The 13,392-nt window shown below is 38.8% G+C and overlaps 2 protein-coding genes across 2 annotated transcripts; one reads left to right on the forward strand and one right to left on the reverse strand.

Annotated features, from left to right (window-relative positions):
* Nucleotides 1-6,509: 6,509 nt before the first annotated feature.
* On the reverse strand, nucleotides 6,510-7,601 carry LOC136653092 (tropomyosin-like). Its single transcript, XM_066630017.1, has 2 exons — nucleotides 7,044-7,601; nucleotides 6,510-6,707 (listed from the first exon to the last, which is right to left on the reverse strand). The coding sequence occupies exons 1-2, from the start codon at nucleotides 7,599-7,601 to the stop codon at nucleotides 6,510-6,512; spliced, it is 756 nt and encodes a 251-aa protein (XP_066486114.1).
* A 2,443-nt stretch (nucleotides 7,602-10,044) lies between these two features.
* LOC136653093 (olfactory receptor 5F1-like) lies at nucleotides 10,045-10,941 on the forward strand. The gene has a single exon (XM_066630018.1). The coding sequence runs from the start codon at nucleotides 10,045-10,047 to the stop codon at nucleotides 10,939-10,941; it is 897 nt and encodes a 298-aa protein (XP_066486115.1).
* Nucleotides 10,942-13,392: the final 2,451 nt, after the last annotated feature.

Genomic DNA, 13,392 nt, shown 5'->3' on the forward strand with positions numbered 1-13,392 from the left:
GAGTAACCCCATTATGGGGCTACTTCCCTTAACCCGGGGGAAGTCGACAAAAGTCCCCTTCTCCCGAGGTGCCACCCCCGGCTGCCATGGGCACACAGGATCTTTGCTGCCGCTGAAGTCGAGCGCCCTGGGAGCTGAGGATTGTGCTGTAATACTCTGCAAAGCCTGGATCACATATCCCCAAGTGAAACATTCTGATGATGGTCTACTTATAGCCACTGAACATTCTTGATGGATTTTGAAAGAGTCAAATTGAATTAATTCAGTTCAATGACTTCCTGTTTCAAAAGCAAAACTTGCTATCACTTTCTTTTCAGTGAGCTTCTTGAATTCTCTATAATACCAGATTTCTTGCTAGTTATAAGATGCTGATCCCATCAAGTTGAATGGGCTAATATAGATATGCTGAAATTATGGAGATTGGCTTATTTCTTTCAGATGCAGAACAGTGTGACAAATGCCCAGAAAAGCAGTACCCAAACAGTCGCAAGGATCAGTGCATCCCCAAATTCTTAATCTTTCTATCCTACAAAGAGAACTTGGGAATCCTTTTGACTTCCTTTGCTCTTTTCCTTGCCCTGCTGACAGTTCTGGTGATGTGGAGTTTCATTCAACACAGGAGTACTCCCATTGTCAAGGCCAACAACTGGGGCATCACCTGCACTCTTCTCTCTTCTCTGCTGCTCTGCTTTCTGTGTTCCTTCCTATTCCTTGGTTGGCCTGGGAAGGTGACCTGCCTTCTCCGCCAAACAGTATTTGGCATCGTCTTCACTGTTGCTGTGTCTTGTGTGTTAGCCAAAACCATCACTGTCATTTTGGCCTTCATGGCCACCAAGCCAGGAAACAGCATGAGGAAATGGGTGGGGAAGAGGCTGGCAGTCTCAGTCATCATTCTGTATTCTCTCATTCAAGCTGGCCTCTGTGTGGTTTGGCTGGCAATATCTCCCCCCTTCCCAGAGTTTGACATGCACTCCCACATTGACCAAATCATTATACAATGCAATGAAGGGTCAGTTTTCATGTTCTACATTGTCCTGGGCTACATGGGATGCTTGGCCTTGATCAGCTTCATCGTGGCTTTCTTGACCAGGAAGCTGCCTGATACTTTTAATGAAGCCAAACTGATCACTTTCAGCATGTTGGTGTTCTGCAGTGTTTGGGTATCTTTTGTCCCCAGCTACCTGAGCACCAGGGGGAAATACATGGTGGCTGTGGAGGTCTTCTGCATCTTGACCTCCAGTGGTGGGTTGTTGAGTTACATCTTTCTTCCAAAGTTCTACATTATTATTCTGAGGCCTGAGCTGAACACTAGAGCCCAGCTAGTACGGAAGAAGTTTACTAGTCCATGACTTTTGGAATTGATCTCATATTTACCGTCCCCAGCTTTTCTTTCTCATCTCCTTTGCAATCCCTAAGTGTTAGCAAGTGCCATCCCTTGCCATCCCTAAGTGCTAGCTGAACCTCTGATCCTAATCAGATGCTGTAAATATGCATTCAATGGAACCATGAGTAAACAACTTCTTTTTTATACAGATTTAACAAACCTCCGCTACTTTGTCTTTTTTATTGATTAGCAGTCAGCTGGGTGAGGGAGGTTCCCTGGGGTGATACCCAAAAGGGGGGTTCTGCTGCTTGCTCTACTCTGCTTCCTCCCCATCACCAAAAGGAAATTTTTATTTTTCCAGTAAGCATGATGTCATGTAACATTGTGATGTCACTTCTGGGTTCTCCCCAAAGGGTGGAATGCTTACTGCTGTGGTTTAATGGCCCCATTCCTTCTCCTGTGAAGGGAGCCTCTACAGGAGAAGGAACAGGGTTTGTGAAGCTGCCTCCTCTGTAAACAGGGTGGAGCCTGGGGCAGTCATGTGCCCCCCCAGCTTAGTGCCCAGGACACGTGCCCCTCTGGCTCTGCCCATGTTAGAGCTCTGCAAGTGATAATCACATCAAGTGATTATAAATGTGAAAAAAGGCCAAGTGATAAAGAGTTAATTGGTCAAGATCAATTTCCTAGGAACCCATCTCACAGGTGTTCTTTTGTTTAGCTACAGGTGAATGTTGCTTAACAACATTCCAATCAGCGACGAACTGCATGCATGACGGTCCGTCGCTGATCCTTGTCACACCCCCAAAACCTCTGAAGCTGAGTGGAGCTGTGCTCCCCTTGCCTCCGAATGCTTTTCTGAGTCCTGCAGAGGCCACATGCTCCAGAGGCTTTGAAAAGAGGATGTCGTTTAACAACTGTGTCACTTAACGAAGTGTGTGCGGGACCACATCCCCATCATTAAACAATGCACACCTGTACTCTAAAAATAGGATATACAAAGGCCTCATTAGTTTCGCAGATTTTTACCAAAATTCACACCACACACATCAACTTAAGTGGCTAATAAAATGCTGCTTTTTTTTTTTTAATATTTTATTTGATTTAAGGCATGGGTACAGGGAAAATCACAGATATATATATTCAGGGTAATACAGAGGAAAAAAACACTAGGGAATCACAGAACTGCAGCCAATACTGTCTTATTTCTATAATTATTTCTATAATTATCATCTCTTCAATCAATATTTCATAATCATTTATCTAACCATTCATATAATGGGTTCCACAATTTCTGTATTCTCTCCGTCTTGCCATCCCTCAACCTTTCTGTCAACACATCCATTTCTACAATCTCGTATAATTTCTCAATCCACATCCCTACACCAGGATTTTCTGAGTTCTTCCATAAACTGGCATAGGCCAATCTTGCTGCAGTGATCACGTATAACAAAGTGTGTTTGAAATCATTGTTATATCCTTCAGGGAAGATATTCAATAGAAACAATTCTGGTTGTAAGGGTATTACACAATTTAAAATAACTTGAATATTTATATGAATTTTTTTCCAAAACTCTTTTGCCTTAGGGCAAAGCCACCACATGTGGTAAAAAGATCCTTTCACCTCTTTACATTTCCAACATTTATTACTTGTGCCGGGATACATTTTTGCCAACCTATCTGGAGATAGGTACCATCTATAAAAAATTTTATATATGTTTTCTTTCATTGTTGCTGCCTTGATTATCCTCATATTTCTTTTCCATAGCTGATCCCAATTATTCATTATTATGTTATATCCAATATTCTTTGCCCATATAATCATCACCTCTTTTACCAATTCATCTTCCATTTCCATACTTAACAAATATTGATACATCCTCTTAATATAATGTTCCTCATTTGATAGAAGTATTTTATCAAATTCCATGTCCTCTAGATAGATTCCTTCTTTTTTATCTTTCATCCATCTTGTTTTAATTTGTAGTTCTGTCAACCAATCCAGTTTAATCCCTTTCTCCCACAATATTTCTTTTGAGTAAAGATCTGCTTTTTCATCTAATAATTCATCATATCTCTTATTCTGTGAACCTCTCAACCAGATTGGCCTTGTACTAATTTCCAATGGTTTAACCCATCTTGGAATTTTCTCGTAGACTTTATATCTTATTTGTTCCCAGGCAAATAACAGTGCCCTTCTTATCAAATGTTGTTTAAAATAGCTATGATATTTGGCTTTATCATATATCATAAAAGCATGAGGACCAATCTGCAGATCATATAATTCTAATTTTAACTCTCTAGATTTTTCTGCTTCTGCCCAATCCTTTATCCAATTCATTGCTGCCGCGTAATAATAAATTTCCCAATTTGGCATTCCAAAACCCGCTCGTTCTTTAACATCTTGTAATAGTTTCATCTTTATTCTAGCTTTTTTCCCTTGCCAAATGAAATTAGCCATCACTTTATTCAAATCCTGAAAAAATGCCTTTTTTAATAGGACTGGTATTGTCTGAAATAAAAACAATATTCTCGGCAGCACATTTAACTTAATTGTTGCTATTCTCCCCAACAATGATAAGTTTAATCCATTCCATCTTTTAAAATCTTTCTTAATCTCCATCATTAACTTTAGGTAATTATTTTCCATCAATTCACTACATTTATCTGTTAAAGTGATCCCCAGATATTTAATCTTGTTTGTAATATTAATACCAAATTCCTGTATTTGCTGTTTTTCTTGTTTTCTCATATTTTTCACTAATATTTTCGTTTTATCATAATTTATCTTCAGTCCTGCCATTTCTCCATACTCTGTCAAATTTTCTATCAGATATATTAAAGACTGGTTTGGATCCTCTAAAATAAAAGTAAGATCATCTGCATATGCCTGAATCTTGAATTCTTCACTTTGGACCTTCACTCCAACAATTCTTTCATCTCTTCTTACTATATTCCAGAGTTAAAATAAACAGTAATGGAGATAAAGGACATCCTTGTCTTGTTCCCTGTTGAATTTCTATCTTTCTTGTTATATCACCATTTATCTTTATTCTTGCTGTCTGTTTTGTATATATCTTCTCTATTACCTTTATAAACTTTGGCCCAAAATCCATCTGGTGCATTTCTTGTATCATAAAGTTCCAATTTACTCTATCAAATGCTTTATGTGCATCTACGAAGATTAATCCTAATTTTTTATCTGGATGCGCCTCAAAATATTCTATTATATTAATAATAACTCTCACACTATCTTTTAGATGTCGTTTTGGTAAAAAGCCCATTTGATCATGATGTATTATTTGCAATAGAGCTCTCTTTAATCTTCCAGCCAATATTGATGCAAAAACCTTATAGTCCATATTCAAAAGAGAAATTGGCCTATAATTTCTGATTTCTTTCTTTTCTGTGCCTTGTTTATGTATTAACGTAATTAAAGCTTCTTTCCATGAGTCAGGTATATTTCCTGTTTCCCAGATATCATTAACCAAATTCTTGAACGGTAATTGTATCGTCTCTTCAAATGTCTTATAATATTCTGCCGGAATTGCGTCTGTTCCAGGGGATTTCTGATTTTTCTGTCTTTTGATTGCTTCTGATAATTCTTGCATGGAAATTTTCTGATCTAAAATTTGTTTCTGTTCTGATGTCAATTTTAGCATATTATTTTTTAATAGGTAATCCATTTGCAAATCTGGATCTACATTATATTTCTTATACAATTGCTGATAAAAATTTTCAATTATAAGTTTAACTTCTGGAGATTTATATTTCTCAATTCCATTTTCATCTGTCAAACTATTTATAAAGTTCCTCTGTCATTCTTTTTTCAGTCTATGCGCCAGCCATCTTCCAGGTTTATTTGCATTTTCAAAATAATTCTGCTTAATTAATTTTAGTATTCTCTCAATTTCTTCCGTTTGTATAATTCTGATCTCATGTTGAAGTTTCTGTATTTTTGCAGTTAATTCTTCTCTAGATGGATTCTCTTGGAACTCCTGCTCTTTCTTCTTCAATTTTAAAGTTATCTCTTTAATAAGTTGGTTATCCTTCCTTTTTTTTCTTGCTGAAAATTTCATCATAATTCCTCTAAAATACGCTTTACTTGTATCCCAAATAATTTGTGGTTTCATTTCTGGGTGATTATTTATTTTAAAAAACCAACTCATTTCCTCTTTAGCTAAATTCACAAAATCCTTATTTTTCATATCAGTAATATTCAGTCTCCAGAGCCCTTTCCTCCGAAATCTTTTGAATTTTAAACTAATTGTACTATGATCCACGAAGGTGTTTGGTAATATTTCTGCTTCAAATAAATCTTTTGTTGCTGTAATCCAACACATATCTATTCTTGACCATACTTTATGTCATGTTGAAAAATAAGTATATTGTCTTTTTCCTGGGTTTTGGACTCTCCATGTGTCAATGTTTGAAGAGACACTTTGCCAACAGTCTGAGGCTAAGAGGCAAAGAAGGAAGGCCCATAGCCAGGGAGACAGACCAGGGACAGACTGCACTTGCTCCCGGTGTGGAAGGGATTGTCACTCCCGGATTGGCCTTTTCAGCCACACTAGACGCTGTGTCAGAACCACCTTTCAGAGCGCAATACCATAGTCTTTCGAGACTGAAGGTTGCCAATACAAAATGTGTCAATCAAGTTAAATTCTTCTGCTAATTGTAAGAAAGATTTAGGTAAGTTACCTCCTTTCTTTTTCCTCTTAACTGATCTATCTAAATTTATGTCAAATGTTGAATTAAAATCACCTAGCAGAATCAGATCAAATTCATTCAGGGGAGCCAATTTTCTATGTAATTTTTTAAAGAATTTTTCACGTGAGTCATTAGGCGCATATATATTTACCACTAATAATTTCTTTTCTGCATATGTAATTTCTACTATCAGTATTCTGGCATCTTCATCTGTATAAATCAATTTTGGACTCAACCAAGGTTTAACATATAGGGCTAAGCCTTTTTTCTTCTTTTTTGTTTCTGCCGTATAAAAAAGTTCACCTAATTTTTTGTTTTGTAGAAACTTCCAATCTTTTTTTCAATATATGTGTTTCTTGAATTGCTATCAAGTCTTTGTTCTCTTTTTCTAACTGATGGAAAATCCTCTTTCTCTTTTGTGGTGAGTTTAACCCATTAATATTTATGGATAGCATATCAAGTTGCGTATCTGATATCATCATTCTATATTTTTCTTTTTTATTTTCGCTTCTCTTCTTGGTTGGCATCTTTGTTGTTTAATTTTAATAATTTCTTTCTTTTCAAAATCATCATCCTGCTCCTCTTCCTCTTCTTCTTCTTCCTCCTCCTCTTCTTCTTCATCTTCTGAACTTTGACCCAATCCTACTTCTGATTCTTTCTCTAGGGATGTTCTGTCCTATAGAGTCGCTTTATTTTTCCCTCGATCATGGTTAACTTTACTTACATCTTTTGGTGGTTCTTGTTCCTCTTGATCTCTTTGCAAAGTCTCCAAAAAGTTTCTCATTTTCATTATTGAGGTTATATTATATCTTTTCAATTGATATGTAAAGACTAAGCCTTCTGGGAGTAACCATCTATATCTCACATTCTCTCTTCTCAAAAATGATGTCAGAGTCCTATAGTGGAGTATCTTTTGTCTTGTGCTCCATGGCGTTCCCCTTAAAATTCTCACAGGGTTTCCCCCAGCCATTATTGTTTTCTCCATCAATGCCTGCTGGACCATATCTCTCACCCTTTTCTGTGTGAACTTCAACATTATTTCTCTTGGAAAATTGTGGGCTTCTGCGTATGGGGATCTGAGTCTATACACTGCATGCAATCCACCTTCCAGAAGTTCTGTCTCCAACTCAGTTTGTTCTCCCAGCCAATGAATCATCACTGATCTAATATCTTCTTGTTTTTCTTCTGGATAATTCTGAATGCGTAGCATATAGTGAGCCTGTTCAATTTCTAGCAACATGACACTTCTTTCAAGTGCAATATTTTTTTGATCTGCAAAATCCACTTGTTGGGTGAGCTGTTCAATCTTTGCCTGGTCTCTTTTTGCTTGTTCTTTCATCCTGTTTATCTCTTTCTGATTTCTACTGACCTTTTTACGTGTCTCCTTCGCCATCTCATCCATTTCTTTCAGTTTAATTGATAACTGATCTAGTTTCTCAGTCATGTTTTTATCTAAATTTGAAATCTGGGTTTTCAATTGTCTTGTCTCTTCCCAGAACTCTCTGAGAAAATCAATAATTCCTGCTTGATCATCTTTCTTTCTTTCTGTACTTTTCTCAAGAGTTAGCATTGTCTGAATTGAAGAGCCGGTATTTGGAGAGGCTTTCTGGACTTTTATGGACTGTCTCCTCGAATATTCCATTGTATATTAAGATAAATGAAATGAACAGAGAATCCAAGACAATATACCCATACAGATTAATATCTGTCAATCTTATAGATATAACTACTATATCAATTCAATAAATCAAAATCTCAATAATGCTTGCAATATTAATCTCTCAGCATTAACACTTATTCCTCATCAACACAGATATAAAGTCTTTTCAGCTTGGCTTCTTCCAGAATCTTCTTAAAGGAGAACAAAAAAAGAAAAAGAAAAAAACAACACAATATCCAAGTTATGATTTTTCTCCACTAGATGTCTTTCTACTCCATAATATCCTTATCAGGCGTTTGAAATGTCCCTTACAGTCTGTAGATTATTCTTCTTTGTAAATTATTCTTCCTTGTAGTATAGACAGCTGGGATATCTTAGCCAGTCATTCTTTTCCCCCCTGAAGTTATTATTTTCTTAATTAGTCTTGTTTTTAGTCTAATAGTAAATCATGCCGTCTTTGAAGTGAGTTTCTGAGGGAACGCTGAACCAAAGACCTCTTCACTTCCTTCTCTCTCCGTCAAAAAAGAATTCCCTCAGTCTTTAAGCAACTTTTGTCTTCTAATCGCACCCTCATTCAAAGATATCAAGCTGGAAGCTTACTCACACTTTGGCGGAAGATTAGAGAAATGGCCCCAAGCGTTTTTTCTTTCCTTTAGAGCTGCAGTCCAAGCGATAGGGGGAGGGGAGGGGAGGGATCCAAGCTGTCTCTGCCGAAGATGGCAGAGTTCCTTCGTTTCTTGCTGTAAAGACAGGCTTTGCCCGACTCCAGGGGTTGCTTTCCCCAAGAGTTAGCTAGCCTCAAGTCTCAAGCACTTTCCTGGCTTCTCCTAGCCAAAAAAGCCCCTCCAAATCCTTGGAGGAGTATTCAAAAACAGAAGGACCGACAGAGCTCCTAAAAGCTCCTCCCCCCCTCAACTAAGTGGCTAATAAAATGCTGCTAAATGCCCCAGTTCAGGATCAGAGTACTGCTATACTGGGCAACATCCCTGGTACATTAAATATATGTATTGCTGTTCCTCTTCACTGCTACTGAGAAGGTATCGATTTTAAACAGAAGACATTATGAAAGCATGGTGAACAGCTCTATGGATGGTTCGGTGGAGGGATGCTGTAGTGTGGTGGGGCTAGGACTGGGCTCTCAATAACTCAGACCTGAAGAACTGACAGGGAATGGTGGAGCAAATCCCTGAATATGGCAATTGAAGTCCCTCCACCTAACCATCCATAGAGCCATTTCACCAGGCTTTCATACTGTCTTCAGTTTAAAACCGATACCTTCTCAGTAGCAGTGAAGAGGAACACCACTGCATTGGGGGGGGGGTTAGTTAGGATTGAGCTGTTAATCAAGCACACCAAATGTGTACGTGAAAGTGCTTGTGTTCAGTTGGAATTCCTCCAACCCTTTGGGATGGGATGCTCATCCAATTCCTCCATGTGATGGTATTATAAACATGTTTGATGTGGATGGCTGGTGGTTGCCACATTATAAAGATAATGTGCAGCTCTTCTCTATTCTCAATAGTCCCTTGCCACAATTATGACACACTCAGCTCTCTGAAGCCTCACTAACATCTAAAGTCAAGGGCATGCTTTATTTATATCTTAAATTTTTCTCCCACATGAAGGACTATTCTGTCAACCCAAGTGAGTTCTTTATACCATGCCTATTATCTCTGTCATCCCTGGGGACAATTATCTGATCTTAATGAACTTTAAAAATGACTTATTCAGAGTTCAGTAGTAAATGAAGCTGGAGAAAGCTGAAAGTTCTGTCTGACTTAAGTTGACATAACTGCTGACATAAGTTTCTGGGTGCAAAAGATCGTCCATAGATGGTTTGAGGATTTGAGATCCTGACAATAGGATTTCCCATTTCTAGTTTGATTTCAGCTTTCAGTCACTCTCTCAAAACTTTCAGCTTTCATTTTCACTAAACTGACATACTTGCAACTTAATGCTATCGAAGAAAAGCTTGAAAGGATATGGGAAGGGACCAGTGAACTCTGAAGAATCTACTGCATCCAACCAACTCTTGCATCCATCTGTGTACAGGCATGGAGATAAGAGGACAGTGACTATTTTATGACATGGAGTGACATGGAGATAAGAGAACAGTTATTTTTTTCCCCCTCTAGAAAGCTGTAGATTGTATGATTGTATTTCTGCTTGTAATGATCTAGCCCATACGATTCTGGTTCCTGAGTGTAAAGTGCTACAAATTTTTGGAGGTGTACTATATGGACTGCCTGCAAACTTAATAGCTGCCTGCATGTTATATTTTATTTTTGCTTTGTGAAATAGCCAGCATTCACAGTAGAAACTGCTATGTCCTACTAAAGAACTCTAACTGAAGATGGACTCCACCAATCCTATACGAAGACAGAACCAAACAGGTATCACAGGATTCGTCCTTTTGGGATTATCTGTGGACCTAAAGAACAAGAGACTTCTCTTTGCAATAGGCCTGTTAGTCTACCTGTTGACTTTGGCAGGGAATCTAGTCATCATTATATTGATCAGAGTTGACCAACGCCTCAAAATTCCCATGTACTTTCTCTTGGGCAATCTCTCTTTCATTGAGATCTGTTACACATCCACCACACTCCCAGAGGTATTGTGGGACCTCTTGCTGGGGGACAAGTCCATCTCCTTCATAGGATGTGCACTACAAATGTATTTCTTTGCCACTTTAGGAAGTACAGAGTGTGTGCTCCTCTCAGTGATGGCATATGACCATTATGCTGCTATCCGTCATCCTCTCCAGTATACACTGATCATGAGCCAGCCCATATGTTGGAGTCTGCTTGCAGCTTCCTGGATCACTGGCAACTTCAATTCTGTTATCAACACATTGCTGGTCTTTTCCCTAACTTTCTGTCACTCCAATGAAACTGACCATTTCTTCTGTGACATTCCTCCTATTCTGCATCTCTCCTGCTCTGATGTAGTTCTTGTCCAGTTGATGATCTTCGCCGTCTCTGCATTTCTTATGATTGTGCCTTTCTCCCTGATCCTTCTTTCCTACCTCCTCATTGTCTCTTCTGTGCTCAAGATCCACAGAGGCAGTGGTAGGATAAAGACATTCTCCACTTGTATTTCTCACCTCACTGTGGTGAGCATCTTCTATGGCACCATCGTCTACACCCACCTGCGACCCTCCTCCAATCATTCCTTGGATGAAGATCGCCTGGTTTCTGTGTTTTATGCTATCATAAACTCCCCTGCTAAACCCCTTGATCTACAGCTTTAGGAACAAGGAAGTGCAGGGGGCCTTTTGGAGAGCGCTTGGGAAAAACAGGTTATAAGTATGGGATCAATGTCTTGAGAAGGTCTGATGTGACACACAGTCAATGGGTAGCCCAACCATATCCTGCACTGGAACAGGAAGGCTGACTAGCCTGTGCTGTATCCAGTGCAGCGTGGTTGGTTGGCAACCTTCAGTCTCGAAGCAGCGTAGGAGGTGGCTGTTGTGCAACTTGGAATCAGGTCTTATTGGTCACCTGTTGGTTTCCTTCTGCTTCTGACCTAAGTACAAAATATGTGCTCAAATCTTTGTGTGCTAATTGTTGAAACACTAATGCTTTTGTAAAGGCCTCTGCTAAAAAAAAATAATAAAGATTGATGGAAAATCTCCCGGTGATTTTTGTTTGACCTAGGTATGAGTTTGCAAAAGTTAGGGAGGGCCTTCAATGTTCCTCTCATCTTCACAAGTTGTTTATCTAAAGGGGCATGTCAGGAACATAACAGGGGTTAGGTTACTGGGGGAGCTGCTCCTGTCATACCCCCACCAGACCCAAAATGCTCCTAATCCGCCCACCCTGTCTCCCCTGTTTTCCTCCCTGTTTCCCATCCCCCACTCTCACCAGATGCTTACCTGTACCAGCAGGTACAACTGAGTCTGGTGATTTCCTTCTAGTGCTGCCACTTCTTGCAACAGCACTTGGGAAAATTGCCATTGGTAGTGCGCACAGCTCACCACCATCCGCCATTTTACAGTAGCAGAAAACCTTTCCACCACTGTAAATGGCGTGTGCTGGCCTGATGCTAGTTAGGATTGAACCATGTGGCAAGGTCTGTCTGGGACAGGAACAAGTGCAGCTAGAAGACCAACCATGGCCCACACCTGCTTATCCAGGATTAAGGTGGGGTCCAGGAGCATTACCAATTTATGTACCTAGTCCTTCCTGTGGAACTCAACCTCATCAAGAACTAGTCAACGTAATGTCATTGTCCACAGCATAAGGAGAATTTCTATCTTGCCCATATTTCATTTTAATGTATGGTGCAGATTTGTGATTAAATGACCATCTGAGCATAAATATCATCCTCTAGTGAGGAGGAAACGCTTGCCATGTGTCAGGTAATTGCCACTCTATGTATATTCTGTTGCTTCAGCACCATCTCTCTGAACATTATGTGTTTCATATTTATATATGCCTGTGTGTGCCTACTAGTGTGAAAGACATACAAATGCATCCAGAATGCACTTTCATTGCGCAAAGTTACAGAGCTACAATTTCCTCACTTGCTCCTTTTTTAATAGCAAGCAGTTATAAGGGAAGCACAAGAGATGGACACTTCATAATTGCCTTTTTTTTTTAATTAGATGTTTTCAGCTATCAGAGAGGGAATGTTAATCACCTGGTCCTGATTCAATGTATGTTATGATGACTTCGGAGTGTGGCATTTTAAGGTTGTGTTTATCATCCTGTGACTTGCAATATGTCCAAGAAAATAATTATGAATGTTCCTCTATACCTCAAATTTTAATTTTTTTAACAGGTATTTATATACCTCCTTTCTTGGTCTTTATTTAAGACTTTATTCAAGGTGGTTTACATAGGCAGGCTTTATTAAATCCCTATTTAAATAGGGATTTTTACAATTTCAAAGAAGGTTCTTTCTTTCAAGAACGACTACATTCAAGGTGTTTCATTCCGATCTGGCTTCACATTCTGGCCTCCATCCTCCCACGCTCAGAGCAGATGGAATTGATACAAATGTTGTGTATCTTGTGCTAAACTACCTCTACCAAATACTCTTTCTTGAATTCCCAAAAGGAATAAATAATGTTATCTGTAAGAATCAAGCTAGTATGTAGCAATCATTCCCCTGGGCATATCACACTGGCATATTTGCCTAGTCTGGTCTGTGTACTGTACGATTTGGAGCTGTGGCTTGAAGAAGCCAGAGGGAGAAGTATTGGTGAGCTTGCTCTTGGCAATTTAAGAGGATTTATCTTTTATTGAGATATATTCCAGGATGGAGCTTCAGAATAGCTTACTTACTGCATAAAACAAAAAGATCAATACTGAGCAGGTAAGGTTATAATTGAAATACCATGTGTGATGAACAACATCCTCATTATTTTATTACTTTATTGCAACCTATGCTGGGCTTACAATTCAGGATCTAGCTAGATCATTATAGGTTACAATTCAGGCTCTAGTCAAGATTCTATCATTATCATTATTAATTTCCGGCCTTCCGTCATCAGTTATGACCAGATCTTTAAGCACATGAAATGATTAAATATTTGTTGACTTCACTGTCCTCAGGAAGACATTCGGAGATGTATTGCATTAGTAAAGATGAAACAAGTGATGTTAGCAGCTAATTTCAATGAAAACTCATAAAAATTTGTGTTTAGATCTGAAACCAATTCTTTTTCTCAGTCCAACAACTAGTTCACACATGTATG

This window comes from Tiliqua scincoides, chromosome 5, assembly GCF_035046505.1.
Source record: "Tiliqua scincoides isolate rTilSci1 chromosome 5, rTilSci1.hap2, whole genome shotgun sequence".
In the NCBI taxonomy this organism is placed as follows: Eukaryota; Metazoa; Chordata; class Lepidosauria; order Squamata; family Scincidae; genus Tiliqua; species Tiliqua scincoides.

What these genes read in the sequence shown, in the direction of transcription:
- LOC136653092 (XM_066630017.1), bottom strand. Translation starts at nt 7,601, where the DNA reads ATGCTAACTCTTGAGAAAAGTACAGAAAGAAAGAAAGATGATCAAGCA. An exon ending in TGAAGTTCACACAGAAAAGG is followed by an intron (nt 6,708 to 7,043) that starts GTGAGAGATATG and finishes GCGACTCTATAG; the next exon opens with GACAGAACATCCCTAGAGAA.
- LOC136653093 (XM_066630018.1), top strand. Translation starts at nt 10,045, where the DNA reads ATGGACTCCACCAATCCTATACGAAGACAGAACCAAACAGGTATCACA.